At 37.8% G+C, this 24,155-nt stretch overlaps 1 protein-coding gene across 16 annotated transcripts; it reads left to right on the top strand.

The window, feature by feature from the left end:
• The first annotated feature begins 8 nt into the window (after positions 1 to 8).
• Positions 9 to 24,155, top strand: LOC114315888 (uncharacterized). Of its 16 annotated transcripts, none has more exons than XM_082871017.1 (4): positions 9 to 413; positions 21,132 to 21,480; positions 22,829 to 22,948; positions 23,914 to 24,155. In XM_082871017.1, exons 1-3 carry the CDS (start codon positions 131 to 133, stop codon positions 22,833 to 22,835), a joined length of 639 nt encoding a protein of 212 aa, XP_082727143.1. In that variant the 5' UTR covers positions 9 to 130; the 3' UTR covers positions 22,836 to 22,948; positions 23,914 to 24,155. The 16 variants fall into 16 exon arrangements, with proteins under 16 accessions (XP_082727143.1, XP_082727142.1, XP_082727144.1 ...); XM_082871016.1 differs by having other exon boundaries at positions 23,911 to 24,155; XM_082871018.1 differs by lacking the exon at positions 23,914 to 24,155 and adding an exon at positions 23,584 to 23,753.

Raw genomic sequence — 24,155 nt, 5'->3', positions numbered from 1 at the left:
AGTGAAATAGTTCGGCTTCCCATAACTGATATATATAGATATCAGTAACATTATAAATGGTGTGTTGAAAAGTAATAAAATCAATCTTGATCTTTCATTATGGTATTAGAGCCTGTCTCAGCTCCGATGAATGATTGACGATTCTCTTGTGAGATTAAACTTGCCATCCATCGATTCTCAAAGCTTCGACTCCGACGAAGACCCTCATGTATCTTCTCCATTATCTATACCTGTGATTGCTACAATGGAGTCGTCCTCTTCGTCTGAAGTTGTCATTCCTTCAAATCTTGGTCTTTCGATCTCGAATCTTGGATCACGTGTTACAGTGATGTTGGATAACACTAATTTCATAGTGTGGAAGAGCCAGATGCAAAACATCCTTCGTGCCACTGATCTATTAAAGATTATAGATGGTACCTTTTTTTACCCTAGCAATACAATTCGTAGTATATTAGGAATAGAGATTGTGAATCCAGAAGCAATCCATTGGAATATGATTGATGCACACCTTCTTAGTTGCATCACAGCCACACTTTCCGGTTCTATATTCACCTATGTTCTTTATCTTCAGACCAACTCTCAGGTATGGCAAATGCTTGATAAGCGGTTTACTTCTCTATCAAGATCTCATATTCGTCAATTAAAGAACAAATTGAGTTCAATTTCAAAGAAATCAGACTCCATGGAGATATATTTGAGTAAAATCAAAAGTTTAGTTAACCAATTGAGCATTGCCACTTCATTTGTTGATGATGAGGATATTGTTCTCCTCACTTTGAATGGCTTGCCTAATAAATATGATACTATTAAAACTATTATTCGTACTCGTTCAAAGAGTATCACTATAGAAGAGCTTTCTTCTTTACTCTGCTAAGAGGCTATTCATATTGAAGGCAAATTGAAACAAGCCTCGGATCTCCCTATTGTTTATGCAACAATGAAGGAACTTATGTCTTCTTCAAAAGATTTTACTTCTTATTCCCATGGTTCTTGATATTATCATCGCGGAAATAGATCTACTCAAGGTCGATCTTCTTTATTTCGTAGTAGATTGCAAGGTCGAAGAGGCTGATCAAGTTTTGGTAGTTATGGCATGATCTGTCAAATCTGTGGCAAGAAAAATCACACTGCTCTAGAGTGTTGGCACAAACTAGACCCTAATTTTCAACCTTCTCCTTCATATCCACATCACTCAGCTCAATCTCAGCAGCATCAATCTAAAGCCTTTGTTGCATCTGTGCCAACTGATACTACTACTTCAACCTCTTCTCCTTGGTTCTTAGACTCTGCTGTATCTGATCATCTTACCAATGATTTGTACCTTTTGAATTCCTATCAACCATATAATGGAGGAGATCAAGTCACCATTGGTAATGGTTCTTCACTCCCTATTCATAATACTGGGCAAGGTATTCTTCCTACTCCTCGTCACTCTTTTAAACTAGACAAAGTGTTGCATGTTCCTTCCATCTCTTCTAATCTTGTTTTTATCCAAAAGTTAGCCAAAGATAATAATTGTTCTGTTATTTTTTATCACTCTACTTTTTCTATTCAGGACAATCATTGCAAGGCTATTCTTCATAGAGGTCGTCATGCTAATGGCCTTTATCAATTTTTCTGACAATATTTTTCATGCTTCACCTTATGCTTATAGTAGTTCAACCTCATCTTCCTCTTTCTCTGCATCTGCTGATACATGGCATCGAAGACTAGGCCATCCTTCTTCTTTTAAGTTTCATCTTCTTAAGCAGCATTTGTGTTTGTCATCTAATAAGACTACATATTCATGTATTGACTGTGTTGTGGCTAAGTGTTATAGATTACCTTTTTACCTTTCCAAAAATCATGTAAATCAGCCTTTAGCATTAATACACAGTGATATCTAGGGGCCATTTACTTCTTCTTCTTCTCAATACAAGTATTATGTGTTGTTCATTGATGATTTTACTAAATTTTCATGGCTTTATCCCGTTTCCTATAAAAGTGAAATGCATGCTAAATTCATGGAGTTTAAAGCTTTTACTGAAAAACAATTTGGTTTTCCTCTTAAGATTCTTCGAATGGAGGGCGGAAGGTGAGTTTGTTAATCATTCCATGCAAGCATTTATGCACTCTCATGGCATTCATCACCAGTTTTCTTGTCCTCACACTCCATCTCAAAATGGAGCTGCAGAGAGGAAGCACTTACACATTAATGAAATGGCTATTTGCTTGCTACACCACTCTTCAATTCCTCTCACTTATTGGTTTGATGTTGTTGTCGTTATAACTTTTTTGATCAACAGATTGCCTAGTGTCTCTCTTTCTAATCAGTCTCCTTATGAATTACTTTTTGACATGTCAGATTTGTTGAATCTATTTTTCCTTTTTCTTCTACTAGTGCATCTTCTTCTTCTGTCTCTCCTATGCAGGACTTCTTTTGGTCTTCGTCTCCCAGTTTTTCAACTCCTCAAAGGTCTCAATAGCCCAGGCCACTGTACTCATAGCTTCCCAAGCCACAATAGTCCTCTCCCAGGCCACAATAGTCCTCTATTCTGCCCAGGCCACAACAATCCTTTGTTCTGCCCAGGCCCCATCTTCCTGTCTCTGAGCCACAACAACAACCTATTTTTGAGCCACAGCAGAATCCACTGCAGCAGCCTATTTCTGACCCATAGCATCTTTCCTATGTTCCTATTAATTCAATGTCAGTTGTGTTGCCTTTGCCTCCTCCTACTGCTAATTGTCATCGCATGCCGACTAGGTCTAAAACCAGCCCTATTTGCTTCACTGCTTGTGTAGATAATTCTGAGCCTCTCTCCTACAAAAGTGCTTTGACTTCTTTAGCCTGGTTTCAAGCCATGCTTGATGAATACAATGCTCTTCAACACCAGGGCACTTGGTCATTGGTCCCTCTTCCTTCTTCCAAACAGGCCATTGGATGCAAATGGGTTTTTAAACTCAAACGAGCCTCTAATGGGACTATTGCTCGGCATAAGACTCGGTTGGTTGCTAAAGGCTTTCTCCAACAGCATGGCATTGATTTTCAGGAAACCTTTAGTCTGGTTGCCAAGCAACCAACTATTCGTATTTTCTTATGTCTTGCCTTACATTACCATTGTCCTATTAAACAGTTGGACATCTCCAATGCCTTCCTTCATGGCAAGTTGGCCGAAGAAGTTTATATGGAACAACCACCTGGCTTTGTTGATCCTTCACATCCTTCACTAGTTTGCAAGCTACACAAAGCCCTTTATGGTTTAAAACAAGCACCAAGGGCCTGGTATTATACTTTTAGTTCTTTTCTCCTTTCTTAAGGCTTCACTCAAAGTCTTTGTGACTCCTCTCTCTTTATTCATAAAACTTCATATTCCTTCACCCACCTTCTTTTTTACGTTGATGATATTCTTCTCACTAGTTCTGATCCTATCCATATTCACCAGTTTTTATCTCATATGCACCAAGCTTTCTTTATGAAAGAGCTTGGTCATCTTTCCTATTTTCTTAGTATATCAGTTCAACCTACTTCGACTGGTTTCTTCATTTCCCAACACAAGTATGCTGCCGACTTGCTTGCCAAATCCGAGATGATTGATTGCAAACCTTATGCTACTGCAGTTTCCATTAAACCTCCCTTATCTACTGATGCATCTCTTCCTTGTACCCAACCATTTCTATATCGCAGTATTGCCGGTGCCCTTCAATACCTTACCATTACTCCACCTGAGCTCTCTTTTGCTGTCAACCAAGCTTGCCAATACATGCATTCTCCCACTATGGGTCATTTTGCAGCTGTTAAATGCATCATGCGCTATGTTAAGGGCACTTTAACAAATGGTCTTCATTTCAATTCTAGTTCGTTTACTCTTAGTGCCTATACTGACTTCGACTGGGCTGGTGATCCTACTGATCGCCGTTCTACCTTTGACTATTGTATTTACTTGAGCTCTAACCACATCTCTTAGTCCTCTAAAAAGCAATCCACTATTAGTCGCTCCTCCACCGAAGTTGAATATCGCTCTCTTGCTCATATTTCCGTTGAAGTCACTTGGTTACAAATGTTGCTCACTAATTTTTCCATTCCTCAATCGTCTCCTCCTATTATTTGGTGTGACAATTAATCTGCCATTTCTATGGCTGCTAATCCAGTGTTCCATAGTCGCTCCAAGCATGTTGAGGTGGATTCCCACTTTGTTCAGGAAAAGGTTGCTGTGAATCTTATTCACCTTATCAAATATATCCCCACTCTTGATCAACTAGCTGATGTGTTCACCAAGCCACTATCCACTCCCAAATTTTCTTTTCTTTCTTCCAAGCTAATGGTCTGTCCTCCACCCCTTAGCTTGAGGGGGAATGATAAGGAAGATATTCTACGGGCTACAAAGAAGAGATTGAGTACAGCATAAGGCCTATACTACTGTAATACACTAAATCATTTCCCTTGTAACAAGATCTCATCCAGTAGTTAGGTTAATAGCTAGATTGTTACACTACAACAAATTTAAGTTTTAAAGACAAATTTTTATGAACAAAAATAATATGACTACAAAAATCATGTTTTTAAGGGCAAAATGAAGGAATTTCAAAAAATATACATTTAATCATATTATTATCTTTTAGAAACAAGTCTATTTGGTTGCAAAAATGTCATACACTTTTCTCTACCCTTTTAATCGATCCCAATAAACCCAAATCATACGTTATTTTATTTTATAGATTCATTCTTTGAACTCAAACAGACGGGAAATAGTAGGTTTTGTATCATAGTAAGTTTTGCTTTCTCTCTCTCTCTCTCTCAAATCCCTAATCTAAAATAGCCTTTATTTCTCTGTCGTGAATGCACTAGATTTCTTTTTATCTGGCCTCGTTTGGGAACAGGCTAATTTAGTAACTTTTTGGCTATTTGGCTAAAATATGATCTAAAAAAACCCAGTATGTTTGGGATGACTTTTTGACTTTTTACAAAAAGATGTGCAAAAAGTAGAGAGAAAAAAGAATCTTTGACTTTTTGGTATGGGTTGTTGGCTTTTTAGCTTTTTTAGTAACTTTTTGGCTTTTTGGCTAAACCAACCTGTTGCCAAACAAGGCCTCTTGAATCAATTTGTTGATTGCTAAGGAGATTCAATCCTTTGTTGATTACTTTCTTTATATCTCATGAATGCACTAGATTTGTTGATTTCTTTCTATCTCAAAATTAACTCAATAGTGGCACTGGATTTCTTTGTTGATTGCTTCTAAGATTCAATCCTTTAATCTGATCTTGACGACAATTTCATCTCTCGACAGTGATTTCAGTATCCAAGTTTGATCAATTAATCAATTCCAGTCTCATAGATTTGGTTTTCGATCTGTGATTTTCTTGATCTTAGTGAGGGTAGTCGTTCAATTTTTTTGTTTTGGTTCATGGATTTATTTGTTAAATAGTTATATTTTTGTCAACATCTGGAAAGGATTTCTATAGAGTGATGTTGCAAATTTACCTAATCCTAATGATCTAGGCTAAGTATATTTGCTTGATGTTGATTTCTATATGCTGAAACATAGCCATAATTTATTCTTTTTTTTCCTTAATAGGATTGAAATGGCAGGTTATATGTGTGCATTCAAAGCAGTAGTGACTGCATAAAGTTGATTGTAGTTTTAACTTCAAGTCAAACAACTTGAATTGCTATGAAATTTAATGCAAAGTTTGAACCAAAACTATACTTATCAATGTTGACTTGGTAGTTGAGGTGGATTGTCCTCGAAAAAATGCAGCATAATGTCATTTAGTTATGTCAACTTGTTGAGAAACTTTGTTTGCATATGAGAATGGGACCTATTCTTTTTCTGATTTGAAGGAACATTTAGAGATTTATATATAACACATTCAGAGATTAGTGGTAGTTAGATTATATATTTGTTTGCATTGTTTCTATGACCACCTATAGCAGGGAAATTTATGAAGCAATTGTGTGGTAGACTAATCAACACTTGTTCTGCTTTTAGTGCATATGTCCAATTGCTTTATATATATATATATATATATATATATTAAATCACACTTTACTCCATTTTGGTTTATTCACACATTTCATTCTTTCTTCTTTGACTTCTTCCTATTCTTATATATTTATATATAGTGATTGATCAGGCTTAGATTTGGTGATTGACCCTTATTTTCCAGGTCTAAAAGCATCCACAATGATTAGTTACTGCATTAGAGCTGTTACTGAATAAGTTTGCTGATAAAGAAATAGACAGATTTTAAGGATTTTCTTCAAGAGTGATTTTTATTAGAGTGATAAGGTGAGACTTTGAGAGTTGGAAAATAAAATGATTATTGTACCTTCAACTTTGATAGAATTAAATATCAATCATTTAAAAAATCACTCTAGAGGATCTTCACTCTTTGTTGACTATAGTGGGTCATTAGATAATTATATCGTTTGTCGAGGAAAATTTTTTCTTCTTCGGTTTTATGTAATTTTAACCCAAGTTCACAGCAATTTATTTACATATTATGTAATTTGTATTTATAACCTAGTATCTATGGAAAAATCAGATTGCAATGAATGGCTCAGAAGTAAATCTATGGAAAAAAACAGAGATGAATGACAATGATGACTCATAAAATAAAAATGACGAATATCTCGACAATGTAACAGAGAAGTCAAATAGCCCCAATACTAAGGTGCGAGAAGTTATTCATGACATACGAAGTGGAACAACCACATTTGGTTATGTGGGAAAAGCATCTAGTAGTCATAATCCTGACTTACCTAGTAGTTGTGGTGGAGAAACAAATAAATTTGCAAAATTAATGAGGGATGCTGAGCAAAATTTGTATCCGGATTGCCAACGATTTTGTAAACCATCATTCATGGTTAAGTTGCTACATCTAAAGATATTTAATAGATGGAGCAACAAATCACTCACGATGTTGTTGGAATTGTTGAAAGAGGCACTTTCCATTAGTGAAACGCATCCATGCTCTTACAATGAGGCTAAACAAATAATTCAAGATTTGGACCTCGACTATCAAAAAATACATGTATGCAAGAATAATTGCATAATTTTTTGGAAGAAGTATGAAAATGAAGATGAGTGTCCTACTTGCAAAGCGCCAAGATACAAAGTTCATAAAGGTAAAGGTAAAGGTAAAAAGATCCCTCACAAGGTTCTGTGATACTTTCCTTTAAAACCAATGCTATAAAGGCCATTCATATCAAGGAAGATGGCTACTCATATGAAGTGGCACAAAGATAAACTTGTAGAGGAGGAAAATGTATTGCGTCATCCGGTTGAATTTGAAGCGTGGAAAGACTTTGACAAAAAGCATGTGTCATTCGCCAAAGATCCTCATAACGTTAGGCTCGGACTAGCTAGCGACGATTTTAAACCATTTGAAAACATGAGTACCTCATATAGCATATGGCCAGTTTTTCTTGTCCTATACAATTTACCACCATGAAAATGTATGAAGCATCCATTTTTTATGATGCCTTTGCTTATTCATGGGCGTAGGGCTCTCGAGTTTGACATATGATGCATCAAATGGCCAGAATTTTCAATTATGTGTCACATTATTATAGACCATCAATGATTTCCCTGCATATATCCGGTTTGAGCACCAAAGGGAAATTGGCCTATCCTTCATGTAATGAGGATAATCTCACCAATACTTACATCATTGGAAGAAAACTTGTTACACGGGACATCGTTGTTTTTTGTCGCATAATCATGTTTACGAAAAAGCAAGGCATTCGATGGTGAGCCTGTAACGCCCCCAAAATTATATAATAAATATAACCCATAAGCAGAAAAATAATATAAATAATATGCTTTCATTCATCAAAGTTCGTATACAAAATATAACACATACGATATACATTCACAAATTGTTCATCATGAATCTACAGCATGTGTTACAATAATAAAAGAACTGAAAACTAAATAGGTAATTATATGCCCTATAGGCTTATATCTTTCCAAGTCATTGCATGGTTACAACAAAATGAGCCTAGCTCAATATAGTTAAAGCCCTTGGCTATACAAAAAAAAAAAAAAAAAAAAAAAACATACACAAAAGAAAGAAGCTCTTGCTCCTAAATGTCCCTCAAAACTATTGTCTTTGCGGAGGCATATCACCAATACCTGAAAATGATTTTTCCCAAATAGGGTGAGCCAAAGCCCAACAGGAATAATCTAACACAATATATGAGATTTAATAAAGATATAAATACAACGTGCATATACAATGCCTGTGACAAAATATTCACAATTTTATATAATCATAAAGTACCAAGTTTATATCTTATTCCATTTTCTTTCAATTCATTTCAATCATGAGCCAATTTCATTATCTTTCAACAACCCGAATGAGACTACAACTTAATGGTTATCTAATCAACACAATTACCACACAAACACTTCAATCTGCCATTTTAGAAAAATTTCATTTGCGGGATCAGCGCCCATGTATACGCGTGATTTCAGGACTTTCACCCAAGACACTCCAACCAACTTAATTTCAATGGAGTCCATCCTCTATCTTCTCCTAAACATGGAGTACATCCCCTTTCTCCTCCCAAACATCATACATATACAATGTATTTAAAACATAGTCATATTCAATGACAACCAACAATAGATTAATTTTAATTCACCTAATCCTCATGCAATTTCTACAACAATCATAGCTATCTTCTACAGATAACCCAATACAGTTATTTCTAAACAGATATTCAATCTCAAGACAAATAATTTATTCAAAATTTCCAAAGGCGTGAGATAATACATATCTAACTCCACCATCTATTTCAATATTCATCTAATTTCATATTTACAAAACTAATTCCATTTATTTATACAAAATAAATATTTAAATCATTTTAGGGCAAACTCCATTTTTCCAAATATCAACCCAAGGCCAAAATCAACTATTTTGTAACCATACCACCTTATATTTAACCTCATAACCATTTCCACAGCATACACTAAGAAAACCCTCTTTTGATTTGACAACCCAAACCCTAAGTTTGTCCATAATACACCCAAAGCCCACCATTATTACACAATCATCAAATAACTAAGTTAAAAATCATATAAAAGTGTAGAAAATCCCTACCTTAAGCTTAGAAGACCAAAGCAACAAAAGAGAAATTTCAAAGATGTCGAAACCAACTTCTACTCGGATCAAAATGGAGCTCTTGAGACGCTCTACCTTTTTCTCAAAGGGGGAAGATTCCAATGGATTTAGGTGAAATAGTAGAGAGAATATGTGTTTTAGAGAAAGAAACTCGAGATCTAGTTTTTTGGAAAATCTTAGAGAGAGAGAGAGAGAGAAATGAAAAAAGTGATGAAAAATGTCATTTTCGCAATCTGTTGTACACGCAGTCTGCTCAAGTGTGAAAAGTGACGCTCGAGCATCAAACACATTGTTTCGCTCGAGCGTAGAATACACATTTTTAGAAGTTTTGCAGACAAAGGATATCGCTCGAGCTTAAGATTGGATGCTCGAACATCCACCCTCTCGAGTGTAGGAAACGCTGCTCGAGCATAAAATACACTCATCCAGTATTTGCAGGTCTGCAAAAATATTGAGAGTTTGCAAAGCCCGCTCGAGCGCAAGAATGGTCGTTCGAGTGGAGGAGCAAAAATCTGGGCAACAAAGGTTTGGAAAAACAAGCAACCAACCTATTCCAAGCACACAACTACAATCTAATAACCAAATTTAAAGGAAATTTAAGGGGGATTAAGGGGGAAAATGACCATGAACAACATTCAGAAACTATAAGCCCGAGTCCGGAATGCAACAAGAGTCAGGTCAAAATCGGAATCGTTATAACCTCCCCCTTTAAGGAATTTCGTTCCCGAAATTTTAAATCAAGTTCAAAATCATTATTGAATCATTCACAACAACGTTAATCTAACAAGTTCAACACCATGACCCACTCTCCGGTCATCCATTTTCATCAACTCGATACACAAGTCCCATATTGAAAGTACAATTTACGATTTCCCAAAACATTTACAATGTTCAAAATTTACACAACATATACAATTTTTTCAAAAGTGATACAACACACACGATATTCCATTTTCTCAAAACATATGCAATGCTTCTATTAAATCCATGTTTCCAAGCACCCCATAACATATATAATGTTCCCGTATTTTAAAACATATACAATGCTTTTACATTTCATTAGCATACTCAAGATCTCAATATATATTCAAACACCAACAAATAAGTCCGGATATTTCTCTCGGACTTCCAATTCATGCTCCCAAGTTGCTTCCTCAATTTCGTGATGTTTCCACAATACTTTAACCAAGGATTTTGTCTTGCCTCGCAAGACTTGGTCCCGTGTATCCAAGACCCTCACTGGTCTCTCCTCATATGAGGTATCCTCATCTACCTCTAAGTCGGTCCAATCCGTGCGATGGATCCAGGTCATACTTCCAAAGCATACTAATACGAAACACATCATGAATCTTAGAAAGTTGTGGCGCTAGTGCCAAACGGTAAGCAACCTCTCAGACTCGCTCAAGGATCTCAAAGGTCCAATAAATCGAGGGGACAACTTCCCACTCTTCCCAAATCTCATCAAACCCTGTTTAGGTGATGTTTTCAAAACGACATGATCTCCCACCTCAAAAGAAAAAGATTTTCTCCTACGGTCGGCATAACTTTTCTAGTGACTCTAAGCCGTAACTAATCGCTTACGAATAAGTGCCACCTTCTCCGTTGTTTCCTGAACCAACTCTGGACCCAACAAAGGTGCATCACCCACCTTGGCCCAACACACCGAGGATCTACATAGTTAGCCATACAAGGCCTCAAACGGTGCCATACCAATACTCGATTGGAAGTTGTTATTATAGGCAAACTCCACTGTGACAACCCTCACTACTGTTCACTGATAACACTACTGATTACTGCTAAACTGAGACTGATCATGATTAGTAATTAAATTGATTGAAATCCTAAACTGATTGATTGTGTATATTAGCTTAAATGCAAATCTATCTGTTTGACTGTTAATTGATCTGTCCATGTTTTATGTTTTAAACTGCTAATTGAAGGCCTTATCGGCAGCTGAACCAAAAATTGATTAATGTTTTGTGTTAATTAGAATTTATGTGATTTTGTGGTATATTTAATTGAAATGTGATTTGGTATGATTAAATTAGATTAAATATTGATAAATTACAAGAGTTGGCCTTATTTACAACCTTGCCACTTAGTGGCCCACTCCATATCACATTTTGAGACTTAGAATCAACATTTCTTTAGCCATTTGCTTGCACCAAACCGACTAGAGAGAGAGAGCTAGGAGAAAAACTTGGTTTCATCTTGATTTGCTTGGAGGCTTAGGGATTTTGGAAGATAATTGGCAAATTGAGCTTCTAAACTTGTAATTGAGAACCCAATGTAGGATATTCAACCTCTCATTAATGTATTCAAGTTAGTTCATGCATGGTTCTCGATTTATGGATGAATTGAGTCTTGATTTAGTCTAATAATGTTGAATTGGAGCTTAATCCATGCATACATGCGCATGGTCTTGCCTTTTGAGGTTGTTCTTCATGAAATTCCACATGCATGTTCATATCTTGAGCTTAGTCCATGAATTCATCTTGATTTTGATGGAATTAGCTCTTTGGAGCAAGTATTTGAAGCCTTGAAGTTGTTTAAATCCATGCATGTTACACTTAATTTATGTTCTTGGAGTTTTGTTTGATAATGGGTTTAACTGACTCACTTTTGGGCCTTGATTTTACAATTGAGCTTTGAATCATGTTATATTATGAGTTTTAAAGTGTTTTCTAGAAAATTAGCCCAAAAGGATCGAATTTGGTATATTGAAACTTGATTTTGAGCTTGAGATTCAAATCTGGAAATTTCAGATTTTGGGCTCCCGTTTGAGCGGGGTAAGTGGTGCTTGAGCGGGAAATTCACGTATCCAGCACTTTTGTTGTGTTTACAGTCCGCTCAAGCGGGGTTTTGCACGCTCAAGCGAGGACTTGTGTCACACGCTCGAGCCGGTGTCGAGCGCCCATCGAGCGTGATTTTCACAGATCCAGTACTTTTGCAGTCCGCTCGAGCGGGGAATCCCACGCTCGAGCAGGACCTCTGTTTTCTAAAAATTCTAAAAATGTTTTTAAAGTGCATCTTTGCATCCTCATTCCATTCTAGGCATTCTAGGCCTAGTTTAAGGCATCTTAATGAGGATATTGATGTAGAACCACACCGAGGCAAATTAGGGATTAAGTTATTATTTTCCCAACTGCGTAGCTTAGTGTATGTTCACCCTGTAACTGTATTAACTATGTAGGGTTGGCATCCAAGGATGCTCTACCCTATCCGTAGCCCAGAACTCTGTGAGTAACAATGTTGTAAAGATACGTTCAATTGAAATTACTTCCTGAACAAATGACTGAACTGCTTTATGAAATATCATTGTTTACTGAATGAATGTTTGTCCTAATTGCGAACTGTATTCGTGGCATCCATAGCATTTACTGTTACTGCTACTATTACAGTGATCTCTGTCGGTTCCCATGTTGGAACCACTACTATTTACTGTTATGATGGCCACCAACTGACTGTTCGGTCTGTTAAGACCTACTGTACTGTTTGCTATCGGATGTACCACTTTATGACTGTTATGATTGAGTAACTGATAAACTGTTTAAACGACTGTTTTACATACATGAAAGGACACTCATTCTTAACCTCTTTACGCATATGTTATTCACTGGGCTTTAGCTCACTGTTTATATATATATGTAGGTGTCCAGGCACCAGATCGGAGTTAGGAGCGTTGGGTTAAACTCCCTTTTTGTCAAGCCAACCACTGTGCCTCACTGAGAGGTTCCAAGCCTGACCGAGCCAAGGCTATTGGAGGCATTTTAGTTTTCCCCTTTTGCCTCTATTTGTAAATACTGTATGGAATTGTACTGTACTATTATGGTGGGAACTCGGTCCCTAACCTGAATGCTTGTAAATAATGTATGTATGTACTGCTTTTGTATCCCATGTGAATATGTTATGAAAAGTCTTTTTGTATACAGACCGTCACAGCTCATTGGACATCTTTTAATTACTATTTTGGCTTCCACCAGCCCCTGTACTCTGTATTTCTGTTTGACTGTTAAGTAGGCCTTCGGTAATCTCGGATTACTGGCCGATTACGGTGCTAAACCCATAGGGGCAGGTTTGGGTCGTGACATCCACTAAGCGCAAGTGCCTCTCCCATGACCCCTTAAAATTAAAAACACAACCTCGAAGCATATCCTTAAGGATCTGAATGGTACGCTCGGACTACCAATTAGTCTGAGGGTGATATGCTGTGCTAAAAGTCAGTCTAGTGCCCAAGGCACTCTGCAAGCTCTGCCACAACCGAGCTATAAAACGCGGATCTCTATCCAAAATAATCATCATAGGATCCCCGTGCAACCTCACTATGTCCGTAATATAAACCCAAATGGCAACACTACCCCGTTGAGTCCTCAAAAGGCCCACAACAAAATCCATAATGACATGCTCCCACTTCCACTCGGCTATAGGCAAAGGTTGCAACAAACCTGTTAGCCTCTGATGCTCGACCTTCACTTGCTAACAAGTAAAGCATTTTGACATAAACACAGCAACATCCTTTTTCATAACCCTTCACCAAAATTGGCAACTAAGGTCATGATACATCTTTGTGCCCCCCGGATGCACCGCAAGGCGTGAATGGTGAAACTTTCGAAGTACTTCCTCTTGGCAAGCCTCCAACACAAATAGATGGTCAAGGTATCTAACACTCGAGTCAGAATGCACATTCAAGCCCCTTTCCACCTTCCCACTGGAGATCTTTTCCCAGAGGGTTTCTACCTCAAGATCATTCTTCTATGCTTTCAACACTCAGTTCACAAGTGTGGATTGTGCAATTATCGTAAACAATGTTGCTGACTCAACAAACTCGGTAAGTTACAAGTCAAACTCACCAAGAGTACCCAACATCTCCCATTTTCGGATAGCGACACAAGCCACACTACTAATTGTTTTCCTACTTAAAGCATCGGCTACAACGTTGGCCTTTCCCGGATGATAATGCAACTCGAAATCATAATCCTTTATGAACTCCATCCACCTCATCTGCCTCAAATTCAAGTCTTTCTGTGTAAACAGATACTTCTAACTCTTGTGGTCAGAAAATACCTCAAATTTCTCCCCATGCAGATAGTGCCTCCAAATTTTCAAGGCAAAGATCATCGTCGCCAACTTTAGGTCATGAGTAGGGTAGTTCCTCTCATGTGTTTTCAACTGCTGCGAGCCATAGGCTGTTACCCTCCTCTCTTGCATCAATACACAATGCAAACCTTCTCGTGAGGCATCACAATATACCAAATAGTCCAAACCCCTCTTCGGAATAATCAATACTAGAGCAGTGGTAAGTGTAACCTTAATCTCTTGGAACGACTTCTCACAAGTCTCATTCCACACAAACTTAATTCCCTTCCTTGTCAGTCTAGTCAGTGGTAAGGCTAGCCTAGAGAAATCCTTTACGAATCTATGATAATACCCAGCCAACCCCAAAAAACTACGAATTTTAAAAGCATTCTTAAGTTGTGCTCAATCTTGCACTGTCTCTATCTTGGATGACTCTACAATCACCCCTTTTCCGGATACCACATGGCCTAAGAACTTAATTTCCCTCAGCCAGAACTCACACTTTCCAAACTTAGCATACAGTTTATGCGCTCTAAGCAACTTAAGTACCACCCACAAGTGTATCTTGTGCTCCTCCTCAGAAGGTGAGTAAATCAGGATGTCGTCCACAAAGACGACCACAAAATGGTATAGGAATTTATGGAAGTTCCGGTTCATCAAATCCACAAACATAGCTGGAGCATTGGTTAGCCCAAAAGGCATCACTAGAAACTCATAATGGCTATACCACATACAGAATGCCGTCTTCGGGATATTCTCCTCCTTTACCCTCAACTGGTGATAACCCAATCTCAGATCTATCTTAGAGAAACAACAAGACCCCTTCAACTGATCAAATAGATCATCTATACAAGCCATTGGGTACTTGTTCTTAACAGTTACCCGATTCAACTTCCGGTAATCTATACAAAGTCGCAACGCTCTATCTTTGTTTTTTACAAAGAAAGCTGATGCTCCCTACAATGACGTACTAGGGTGGATAAAACCCTTATCTAACAATTCCTGGAGTTGAATCTTCAACTCACTCAATTCAGCAGGTGTAAATCTATACGTGCTATAGAAATCGGTGCCATACCAGGCACCAAATCAATAGAGAACTCGATCTCTCAGTGAGGTGTTAAACTAGTAAGATCCTTGAGAAAGACATCGGGGTATTCACGAACCACCCTTGGCAACTCAGCCTGGACTTTATCACACTCACCACCCAAAAAGGTTGCAAGAAGGCAACTAAGTTCACTCTGCCCATGCGGATCATATACTGGTGATAAAACTCTATCTACCTGGTCTCCCAAGAAATAAAAAAATCACCACTTAGGGTACATGCAGTAACCCTCTGACAGTAGCAATCTATAACAGCTCGGTATGACGATAACTAGTCCATATCCAAAATAACATCAAAACTAGACATATCAAGCAATACGAATGCAAAAGGAAGTCGACGACCGGCAACCTCTATATCACAACCCCGACACCCCTGCTTTAAAATAACCTCACCACTGATAGGTGACTCTACACAGATAAGGGATGCTAACTCAGCCAACTTTAACCCCAAAACCGATGCAAATGCAGACAAGATAAAAGAATGGGATGCACCCATATCAATCAATACATTAGCAACTGAATTACAAAACAAGAAGGTATCTTTCACTACGGAAGGAGCAGGTACAAGATTTGGCGCTGTAACAGCATACACACGCCCCGTAGGTCTCTGCTCAACCTGCTCACCCCTCGGAGCATAAGTATGATACACTGACTGAGCCGAAGAGGCTCCCTAATTGGCCCTCATGGCCTGTGCTGGCTGGTGACTCTGTCTGCCTTAAACCAAATGTACCAGATGTGCCACCCAACTGAGGGCAAAATCTCTGCGTGTGCCCCACCTGTCCATACTAATAACAAGTGAGTGTATGCCCTCTCCCTTGACTCTAGCCCTGAGAACGAGCCGAAGACGGTGCAGACCATTACCCTCCTCCTCTCTGTGGGTAAGCTGGAGACATGTGGCCCAACTGACCACATTTATAACAAGTAACATCTCCCTGACCACTCCTCCTAGACTCGAACTCGATACTGGAAAAGTGGACCACGATTGAGCTCCCTGGGACGGCTGGGGGTTAGAACCCCTCTGCCTCTTGCTGTCCCCCTGATTATCCTAACTCCTCCTAGAGCCTCTCATTCTTTCCTTCTTCATCTGCATAATGGCCTCGAGATGGGTCGTCGCCTCCACAAGGCACCCATAATCTCTAATCATGGATCTGGCCACTCTAAACATGAGCCCGATCCTCAATCGCTTCTCAAACTCTAAGCAACGACACTCTTCAGTCGCCATAAGCTCAAGTGCAAACCTAGACAAGCTAGTAAAGGTGGCCTCAAACTTGGCCACTGGTGTGTTCAACTGCACCAACTTAGAGAACTGGTCCCTCAATTTCTCCTTAACCATGGAAGGTAGAAACTTGTCCTAGAAGGCGTTGACAAAAGCCTCCCAAGTCACCCCAATGTGTCCAAGCGCATACTTCCACCATTGACCTGCATCTCTTTTCAGCTGGAAAGATGCCAAGGTCACCCTCAACTGGTCGTCCTCGATGCCAAGCATCTTGAACGTCTTCACTATTTGCTCTAGCCACTCATCTGCCTTCAATGGCTCCTTAGGATCACCCAAAAACTCATCCGGATTTGACCAGAAAAACTCTTTCTTCAAAAAAGATGGCCCTGCCTCAGCTACTTGGGCCTGGACTTGATTCTCAATTCTGAGAATGTCTATAGATTTTCGTAATGCTCCGGCCATTTCGCAGGCCAAGGCACCCATGGCCTGTTGACCCACTGGTTCAGCCACATTGGCCTGACCAACTCCCTCCTCTTGTGCCGAAATATCATCTGGTATGGGCACCTCATGCCTTCTAGGCCTACCACACCTACCACCACCATGTCCTGACATCTAATGAAGGTAACACAAGAGATTAGCACATTTACAAATGTGCCGAAGCTAACTCACTCGCGTCCCAATACATTGGACAATAGTAATTCACTCCATATAAGCACGTAGTCATATAAACACATACAAATTTCCTTCCTAGATAATGACCGTCCCACAACGTTACTAGAGTTCCAATTAGAAACAACAGTAATCAAGTGCTCTTCTAATAGGACTTCTAAAAACCCATAGACATCTTAGAAACTAAATCTCATATCCATATAATCATATAAGCATGTTATCACATAAGCATACAATACTTACTAATGTCTCAACTAAGCGAGGCAAACCCATTATGGTAACAACCACTTCCTACGTACCCAAAGTATTCAAATCCGGTACGCTCTGATACCAAGTTGTAACGCCCCCAAAATTATACAATAAATACAACCCATAAGCCGAAAAATAATAGAAATAATATACTTTCATTCAATAAAGATAGTATACAAAAGATAACACATGCGATATACATTCACAAACTGTTTATCCTGAATCTACAACATGTGTTACAATGATAAGAAAACTGAAAACTAAACAGATAATCATATGCCCTATAGGCTTACATCTTTCCAAGTCATTGCTTGGTTACAACAAAATGAGCCTAGGTCAATACAATTAAAGCCCTTGGCTATACAAAAAAAAAAAAAAAAAAAAAAAAAAATACACAAAAGAAAAAAGCTCTTGCCCCCAAATGTCCCTTCAAACTATTGCCTTAGCAGAGGTATATCACCAACACCTGAAAATGCTTTTTCCCAAATAGGGTGAGCTAAAGCCCAGCAGGAATAATCTAACACAATATATGCGATTTAACAAAGATATAAGTACAATGTGTATATGCAATGCCTGTGACAAAACATTCACATTTTTATATAATCATAAAGTACCAAGTTCATATCTTATTCCATTTTCCTTCAATTCATTTCAATCATGAGCCAATTTCATTGTCTTTCAACAACCCAACTAAGACTACAACTCAATGGTTATCTAATCAACACAATTACCACACAAACACTTCAATCTACCATTTTACGAAAATTTCGTCTGTGGGATTGGCAAGCATGTATACGCGCGGTTTCGGGACTTTTACCTAAGACACTCCGGCCAACTTAATTTCAATGGAGTCCATCCCCTATCTTCTTCCAAACATAGAGTACATCCCCTTTCTCTTCCCAAACATCATACATATACAATGTATTTAAAACATAATCATATTCAATAACAATCAACAATAAATTAGTTTTAATTCACCTAATCCTCATGCAATTTCTACAACAATTATAGCTATCCTCCACCGATAGCCCAATACAGTTATTTCTAAACAGACATTCAATTTCAAGACAAATAATTTATTCAAAATTTCCAAAGGCGTAAGCTAATACATATCCAACTCCACTATCTATTTCAATATTCGTCCAATTTCATATTTACAACACTAATTCTATTTATTTATACAAAATAAATATTTAAATCATTTTAGGGCAAACTTCTTTTTTCCAAATATCAACCTAAGGCCAAAATCAACTATTTTGTAACCACCACCTTATATTTAACCTCATAACCATTTCCACAACATACATTTAGAAACCCCTCTTTTGATTTTACAACCCAAACCCTAGGTTTGTCCATAATACACCCAAAGCCCACTATTGTTACACAATCATCAAATAACTAAGTTAAAACCCATATGAAAATGTAGAAAATCCCTACCTCAAGCTTAGAGGACCAAAGCAACAAAAGAGAAGTTCAAAGAGGTCGAAACCAACTTCTACTCGAATCAAAACGGAGCACTTAAGACGCCCTACCTTTTTCTCAAAGGCACTAGGGTGAAAATCCCAATGGATCTAGGTGGAATAGTAGAGAGAAGATGAGTTTAAGAGAGAGAAACTCAAGATCTCGATTTTTGGAAAGTTTTAGAGAGAGAGAGGGGAATGAAAAAGTGATGAAAAATGTCATTTTCGTGATCTGTTATACACACAGTCCACTCGAGCGTGAAAAGTGATGCTCAAGCGTCAGACACATTGTTCCGCTCAAGTGCAAGAAGTGACGCTTGAGCGTAGAATACACACTTTCAGAAGTTTTGCAGACAAAGGGCATCGTTCGAGCTCAAGATTAGACGCTCGCTCATCCACCCACTCAAGTGTAGGAAACACCGCTCGAGCGTAGAATACACTCATCCAGTATTTACAGGTTTGCGAAAATACTAAGAGTTTGCAAAGGCCGCTTGAGCGCAAAAATGGCCGCTCGAGCGAAGGAACAAAAATCTAGGCAACAAAGGTTTAGAAAAACAAGCAACCAACCTGTTCCAAACACACAACTACAATCCAATAACCAAATTTAAGGGGGATTGAGAAGAAAAACAACAATGAACAACATTCAGAAACTATAAGCCCGAGTCCGAAATGCAACAAGACTTGAGTCAAAATCAAAATCGCTATAGAGCCAGAGCGTAGATCGGAACTTTAGTTGTTGTCTAGGGATGAGGTTTTGGAGCAATTGGAGCATGTTCACTTGATAGTATTTAGGAAGATAGAAGAACGTGGAAAGAAACAAAAACGTTCTCCTCAATATTTAAATTGGATAAGGAGAAGCATCTTCTTTGAGTTACCTTATTGGAAAACCCTCAAAGTTCACCATAACCTCGATGTTATGCACATTGAAAAGAATATATGCGATAGTGTGATGGGAACATTGATGAACATTGATGGAAAAGCCAAGAACCCATACAAGGCTCGTCTTGATCTAGTAGCTATGGGTATAAGCGCACGGATCCTCTAGAGTTAATTCTCTAGAGTGATCTCCTAAAGTACTTGATCGAACGGCTCAGAATAAAACTCACCAAAACAACGTCGTTTTGGTGAGTATTTTGAAAAAAAAAAAAAATCAGATTTTTTGAAGCTTTTTTTGCAGATCAACAATGGCTTCAATTTATTATCATCATCACAACCCAACAACCCAAATCAGATTAACTCTCTCTCTCAAATCCATTCTCTCCATCACCCTCCTCATTCTCTCTCTCTCCTCCCCCACTCTCTCTCTCCATAAACGACTTCACCAAATCCGACAGATCCACTGCCGTCTCCGGTGGCGAGTACTTGCTTCCACTACTCTCGCAGAACCTAGCGCGCCACTTCATCAAACGCCTCTGCCACCCTCTTGAACCTCGCTGCCATTGTTGATCTGCAAAAAAAGCTTCAAAAAATCTGAATTTTTTTTTTTTTTCAAAATACTCACCAGTGGGGGAGGAGAGAGGGAGAATGAGGAGGGTAATGGAGAGAATGGATTTGAGAGAGAGTTATTGCTGTGATACGGAGTTGAAAGAGAGTTCGATTGGGTTGTTGGGTTGTGATGATGATGATGAATCAAAGCCATTGTTGATCTGCAAACAGAGCTTCAAAAAATCTGATTTTTTTTTTCAAAATACTCACCAAAACGACGTCGTTTTGGTGAGTTTTATTATGAGCCATTCGATCAATTACTTTAGGAGATCACTCTAGAGAATTAACTCTAGAGGATCCGCTCGCATGGGTATAAGGCCTGAATTACACCCAAGGCAAGTAGATGGAAAAACTTTCCTACCTACTCCTTGCTTCATACTCTCACCAACTAAAAAAATGAGTTTTTGTAAATTCTTAAGTACAGTTAAGTTGCCAAATGGCTATGCATCAAACATATCACATTGTGTGAGCACTAGTGATTGTCGAATTACATGGTTGAAAAGCCATGATTGCCATGTTATCTTGCAAAGATTGCTTTTTGTTGCTTTACATGGACATTTGAAAAAGGATGTGAGCCAGGCTTTAATTGAGCTTTGCTTGTTCTTTAAAGAGTTATCGGCAAAAACATTGAGAGTTGATGTCTTAGAACAACTTAAGAAAGAAATTGTTTTAATTTTGTGCAAGCTTAAAAAGATATTTCCACCATCTTTTTCCGATATTATGATCCATTTATGCATACACTTATCACGTGAAGCAATCCTTGCAGGACCGGTGCAATACCGGTGGATGTATGCATTTGAGAGGTACATATATATTCTTAAGGGCTATGTGCGTAACAAAGCTCGTCCAGAAGGCTCTATTATTGAAGGTTACATTGATAATGAGGCTCTTACCTTTTGCTCTGTGTACTTCAATGAAGGTGAGACAAAATTTAATAGACCAGAGCAGAATTATGATGGGCCTATTAAAGCTACACAAGATGGAAACATTTTTGTATTTAAGCAAAAAGTACGTGGAATAGGAGCTGTAGTTAATGATGTGTTGAATTTAAAAGATTTGAAGAAAGCTCGATGGTATGTGCTGAATAATTGTGATGAAGTTCAACCGTATATGAGGTACGTAAACCACCATACGATTATATTCACTAGAAAAATTTTCTTTTTGAATTCTACTACTTTCACAACTATATGTGTCAAATAATGTTGTGTAATAATTTATAGGCAATACATGGATGAACTTGAGATATAAGGTTTGAGGAATGTTTAAGAGAGGCTAGAATCAGAGTTCCACATGGTTTCTAAAATACATAAGAGCTATAAATTTTTAACCTTATTTGTGCATTTAAATAATGTAGTTAAGTATATGCTAATACATTTCACATCATAAATGGAATTAGGTCACAAAGCAACGACTTGAAGGGACCATGGAAGCTTCCAATCAACTTATGAACGTAGCCTGAGGTCCTGATAGTCGAGTGATACGATACAGTGGTTGCATTATCAATGGAACCAAATTTCACACTCAAGATCATGACATGAACCGAAAAACTCAAAATAGTGGTGTGCTTGTTAAGGGTGACCATAAAGGAGAAGTTATTGATTTTTATGGAGTTGTTAGAGATATAGTCAAGTTGAAATATTTAGGGAGAAATCGGGTGTTCCTCTTTAAGTGTGATTGGTGGGATGTTGGCAATGAAAAAAATAGAATGAAATTTGATGATTATAAATATGTTAGTGTGAATGTTAAGAGAACTTGGTACAAGGATGAACTGTTTGTGCTAGCATGCCAAGTTGTACAAGTGTTTTATATGAAGGACGTGAAATTTGGCAACAATTATCGCGTTGTACAAAGAATAATACCTCGGGCAATATATGACATTCTAGTGAAAAGGGAAGAAGAGGAAGAGAAAGACGAAGAGGAAGAAAAAGACAATGAAGCATAATAAGAATTTGAATCATTTAGTCTTGAAAATGTAGTGCACATGGATAATCAACCCATAGAATTATGCGAAGAAGACATGGAAATGATTTGTGTTGATATTGATGGCGAATTCCATGAGGAGAAACTTGAAGATGATAAAGTCAATGATGATATGATTGATTATGATAGTGATGATAGTTAATGAAATTTGCTGCTATTTAATTTTCTACGACTTTATGGCTGCTTTTGAAATTCTAAATATATTGTTTGATTTCGTTGGAAATGCCCCTTTTTTGTATGGTTGGATTGATGGAATGATGCCAAGCTTTTTAACATTACATGCAATGCCTCCTTAACTCTATTCAAACTTAGTAGTTTGCATGCATGAATTGGGCATGGTTGGTTTGAAATATAGTGCTAAGTTTGTTGATTATGGGTCTTCATGTCATTTATAATTTTGTTGATTTTATGAATGCTTTGAGTGTTTTTCTTTTTTATTTTTTTTCTTCAGATCTTTAACATGTAAATCTTGGACTTTTGTAGACCTTGAGCAGATACTGCAAGAAGTACAACACCGCTGGCTCCGTCCTGCTGAAATCTATGAAGTTCTTCGAAACCACAAAAAGTTTCACTTGACACCAGAACCACCTGCTAGGCCACCAGGTTGTCACCAATACCATTCTTAGATGCTTGAATTGTTGATCATATTTATTTATTTTGGTTTTTATGGTGAATTTGATTAAGTTTATGATAATTTTTGGATGAACACAGGGTCTTTGTTTTTACGCTTCTCTAAAGTATCATGCATGGTACCAATTTTAAAAATCTACTTGCAAAAGTTACAATGTTTTTATTTCATATAGGCGCTGGCTTCAATTCTTTCAAACAATCATTTTTTTCTACTTATATAGTCATGTATTTTTTTTTTCTTCTCTCATTTTGATTTTTTACTCAACTCAAAAAGCTTTGAATCCCAAGTACTTGGGGTGGTTTCTTATTGTCTCATTTCAATCTATAAATTATTGCTTTGAATTCCATGTGTGAGTCACATCTTAGACCTTTGTGATGGATCTCACTTTTCTTGTGATCTCTTAATTTAATGATGTTTACTGGAAGAATGCACTGCATGATTCTGCTTAATTTTTGGTTACCTATACTAAACCTAATGGGACAAAGTACAAATCATTATTGTGTTTTACTGTAGTATTAATTATGCATATACTGTCTATTAGTATATATGCATAAGTATGTATGCAGTGCAGAAATATATGATATATATACCCTCAGCTTCTAAACAGGTATGTCCACAAAGGCCAGAGGACGAGTAGGGTATGTACCTAGACCCCATGCCCCCACACCCCATGCATCCACTAAATCAGTTCGCTCATCCACTCAATTAACACCTGGACCCCATGCATCCATTAAATCAGTTCGATCATCTACGCTACACCCATTTACATCAGAATCGGTACATGAAGTTACATCACAAGTTTCACACTCAGATACTTCTAGCACACATTGCAGCATTGATGATTTGTAAATATTTTAAGTTTATGTTTTGTTTTGATTGGTGGTCTCTTTTTTTCAATCTATATATTAACATGATAATTTTTCATTATTTCTAGTAGGCACATCCAAGGGTAAGAGAGGACGTGGGAAATCATAAAGCCCCAAATTGGCCAAGCTAAAAAATCAAGGGGTGCAATTGCCTATTCAACTTTGTAAGGTTAGTGGACGACCATATGGTGAAGCATCTGAAAAATTTACCAGTGAATTAGGGATTGTCACTAGGAAATTTGCCCTACAAAATGAGCCATTGTGGACTGATATTAGTGAAGAGGATAAAGAAACATTGATTGCATACCTTCAG

Source organism: Camellia sinensis, chromosome 5 (assembly GCF_055761805.1).
Source record: "Camellia sinensis isolate YWXY chromosome 5, ASM5576180v1, whole genome shotgun sequence".
Taxonomy (NCBI): domain Eukaryota; kingdom Viridiplantae; phylum Streptophyta; class Magnoliopsida; order Ericales; family Theaceae; genus Camellia; species Camellia sinensis.
This window is presented reverse-complemented; position numbering and strand designations above follow the sequence as displayed.

Coding starts and splice junctions, on each gene's coding strand:
- LOC114315888 (XM_082871010.1), top strand. CDS start 20,672: ATGGGTATAAGGCCTGAATTACACCCAAGGCAAGTAGATGGAAAAACT.